The 3,580-nt window shown below is 57.8% G+C and overlaps 1 protein-coding gene across 1 annotated transcript; it reads right to left on the bottom strand.

The window, feature by feature from the left end:
- Nucleotides 1-865: 865 nt before the first annotated feature.
- Nucleotides 866-2,524, bottom strand: LOC138148589 (septin-8-like). Its single transcript, XM_069071353.1, has 2 exons — nt 1,205-2,524; nt 866-1,051 (listed from the first exon to the last, which is right to left on the bottom strand). The coding sequence occupies exons 1-2, from the start codon at nt 2,516-2,518 to the stop codon at nt 866-868; spliced, it is 1,500 nt and encodes a 499-aa protein (XP_068927454.1). The 5' UTR covers nt 2,519-2,524.
- Nucleotides 2,525-3,580: the final 1,056 nt, after the last annotated feature.

Raw genomic sequence — 3,580 nt, 5'->3', positions numbered from 1 at the left:
TTTGGCCTCCAGGCCACATGGGGCCTTCTAGGTCCTTGGGTGCAGCCTTTTGACTGAGCCCAAGTTTTACAGAACAAATCCTTTTAAGGGTATTTCTTCTGTGAAGTTTGGATTCAAAGGGCCACACTTGAGGACCTACAAGGCCACATATGGCCTTGAAGCTGAAGATTCTCCATCTCTACAGCTAGACCAATTCTGAAAGAAGGAGTTAATGACTAGGAATCTGACTGTCAATAAGAACTAAGTCCTTAGATCCCTCATGTATCCCTTAAGATCTCTGAAGAGAGCAATCAATGCTTTCCCTCAGTTTTCTTTTCTCAAAGATAACTGTATCCCTTACCTTTACTGTATCCCACAATGACACTTGATAGGAAAAGCTTACAGAATGTTAGTAGTTTGTTTTAATGAGAAGTGAACTTGTAAGAAATAATGGAAAGGGCTATGAAAATTCTTAGGAAAGATAAATTCAATGAATTTCTTTAAGCAGACTGTTTGGTGACCCCTAGGACAGGCACCTTATAAGTAGCCATCTCAACTCTGAACCACTAAATACAAAATAACAGGGGACATAGACAAGATGATGACCCCATAAACGCAAGACTAACAACTGGCTCTGAAAAAATCAACCTTGTCAGTTTCAGCACCAACAGCAGGTCCCTTTTTGCCTCTGTTTGAGCAGCCCGGGCAGCCTAGCCTGTGTGGCCTGATGTGCAGCATTCCTGGGGCTGAGTATTCTGTCTTTGCTGCAAACACTGGCATCTATACTGGCTTTCACACCAAGTTATGGGAGAAGGATTGCAAGGTGGCAGGTAACTCTTAACACAAAGAATCCAAAGGCCAGTGGATGTGCACATTGGCGTGTCCTTTACTGTTTTCTGTCTTTGCCCTTGTCCTTTTTCGGGGTAGACTGCTGGGGGGCAGCGCGCATGGCCTGCGCGTGCATAACTTGGGCTTGCAAGGTCTGCGCTCGCATGGCCTGCTCCTGCATGGCTTGGGCTCGCATGGCCTGCTCTTGAATGGCTTGGGCTCGCATGGCCTGCTCTTGAATGGCCTGCTCCCGCATGGCCTGCTCCCACATGGCCTGCTCCCGCATGGCCTGCTCCCGCATGGCCTGCTCCCACATGGCCTGCTCCTGCATGGCCTGTGCTTGCATGGCTTGGGTTCTCATGGCCTGCTCCTGCATGGCCTGCTCCTGCCAATGGGCTCGCATGGCCTGCTCCTGCATGGCCTGCTCCTGCATGGCCTGGGCCTGCATGGCCTGCTCCTGCATGGCCTGCTCCTGCATGGCCTGGGCCTGCATGGCCTGCTCCTGCATGGCCTGCTCCTGCATGGCCTGCTCCTGCATGGCACGCATGGCCTCCACTGCTGCTCGGTGGTAGTTGAAGGCATTCTTGTCCTCCTCCAGCTGCCGCCGCTTCTCCTCCACCTTGCCCTTCTCCTCCTGCAGGATCCGCTTGAGCTCCTCGAACCTCTCGCTGAGCTCGCGCTCCTTCTCCTTCACCTGCGCCTCCACCTCGCGCGCGCGGCTGGTCAGCTCCTGGCGCAGCAGGCGCTCCTGCCTCCGCATCTCGGCCGCCTGCTCGCGGCGCAGCGCCTCGTGGCCCGCGTCGTCCTGGAAGCCCAGGCCCTCGAGCTTCTGGCGGCGGTAGCGCTCGTAGTGACACTGGTGCGTCTGCTCGCGCAGGTCCTCCATGTTCACGCCGATCAGCAGCTCGCGCAGCCGCCCCGAGTCGCAGTGGCTGTGGTCGTCCACCTGCACCACGCCCCAGGGGTAGCTGCGGCCGCGCACCAGCAGGCCGCCCAGCGGCACGCGCTCCGTGCTGCCCACCACGGCGAAGGGCAGCCGCGCGTTCAAGTCCGCGTTGGCCTCGGCCACGGCCTCGTCGTCCGTGGGGCACTGGTAGATGCGAACGCCGTGGCGGGCCAGCTCGCTGAGCACTCGGCTCTTGAAGCGCGGCAGCTCGTCCCTGGTGAGCGTGTCGGCCTTGGCGATCACCGGGATCACGTTCACCTTGGCGTGGAGCCGCTTCATGGTCTCCAGGTCCACGGCCTTGAGCGCGTGCACGGTGGGCGTCAGGAAGTAGATGCAGGCGTGCACGCGCGTGTCACGATAGTCCCAGAGGCGGCGCTGGATCTTCAGCTCCTCCTGCAGGTAGCCCTCCAGCTGCTCGTCCACGTAGTCCACCACGGGCCCGCAGTCCCGGTCCAGCTGGTCGCCGAAGCCGGCCGCGTCCACGATCGTCAGCCGCAGGCGCACGTTGCACTCCTGCAGGCTGTAGGTGCGCGGCAGCAGGCGCACGCGGCCCTCGAAGTGGCCGCACTCGTCCGTCTCGAAGACTGTGTTGAAGAGCGTGTTCATGAGCGTGGACTTGCCGATGCCCGTCTCACCCACGCACAGGATGTTGAAGCTGAAGCCCCTGGCCAGGGCCTTGCGGATCAGCTGCCGGGGGAGGCTGTCGAAGCCCACGTGGCCGCTCAGCGTGAGGAGCCGCACGTCCTCCCTCACCTGGTACTCCATCTCGGCCGCCAGGGCGTTGGGGAGGTGGGGCAGGTCGGGCCAGGACCGGGGAGCCGCCCTGAGGAGATGCCGCCTATCCAAGATGGCCGCTTCTAGGCACCGCCCCCCCCCCCGGGCCTTAAACCCCCCCCCCCCCTCGCCCCCGGGCCAACCAACCGAAGCCTAGAGCTTCACGGGACCACGTGCCCTCTTCCCCTCCCCCCTCCAAGTGGAACCCTCCACCAGGTCACGTGCTCCCTCCCCCTTCCCCCATTGGAACCCTTCCCTGTCACGTGCCCCCTTCCCCTCCCCCCTCCAAGTGGAACCCTCCCCTTCACGTACACCCCACTCTGCTGTTCTCTTTGTCCTGGGCAGAATGGATTCTCCTCTGGGGGTGTAAATGTGGGGGGAGGGGAGCCTCCCGCAACCCCAAGATAACTGGGCTGCCCAGGGCGGGAGAGCTAAGAGTCTGGGAGGGATGTGGAAGGAAGAGGCTCCCTGCTGACCCCGTAATCCCCCTGACTTATGATGGACACAAAGCCCTTGAGGGTGTTGAGGGAAAGGAGAGGCCCCCCACTGCCAGCCATTTGTTATTCAGTCCTGTCAGACTCTCCATGACCCCATTAGAGTTTTCTTGGCAGAGATCTTGGAGGGTTTGCCATTTCCTTCCCCTGTTCATTTTACAGATGAGGAAACTGAGGCAGAGTGAAATGACTTGCCCAGGGTCACACAGCTAGAGAGTGTCTGAGGCCAGATCTGAACTCAGATCTTCCAGGCTAGGTACTCTATCCCTTGCACCACCTAACTGTTCCTATATGTGATTTCTATGCATGTGCATGACTGCACAGTTTCACTACATGTATGCCCTTTTCCAAGTGTTACCTGAACAAAAATGTTCCCTGTCTCTGTTACTTTTTACATTGTTGATGTGATAACCAATGGGAAAGTACTCCAGTACATATGGGAAAAAAGGGTCACTTTTCCTGCTATACTGTTTAAATGTCTTTTGCTTTAACAGAATGTCCTATGGTTGTTGTATAACATACCAGCGGGGGCTCATGAGCTCTTTTTTTGAGTGGACAC

This window comes from Petaurus breviceps, unplaced genomic scaffold, assembly GCF_028583685.1.
Source record: "Petaurus breviceps papuanus isolate PSGF00001 unplaced genomic scaffold, PetGlider_PUasm1.0 90825, whole genome shotgun sequence".
In the NCBI taxonomy this organism is placed as follows: domain Eukaryota; kingdom Metazoa; phylum Chordata; class Mammalia; order Diprotodontia; family Petauridae; genus Petaurus; species Petaurus breviceps.
Note: the sequence above shows the minus strand (reverse complement) of the source record. Positions and strands in the feature narration are given on the sequence as shown.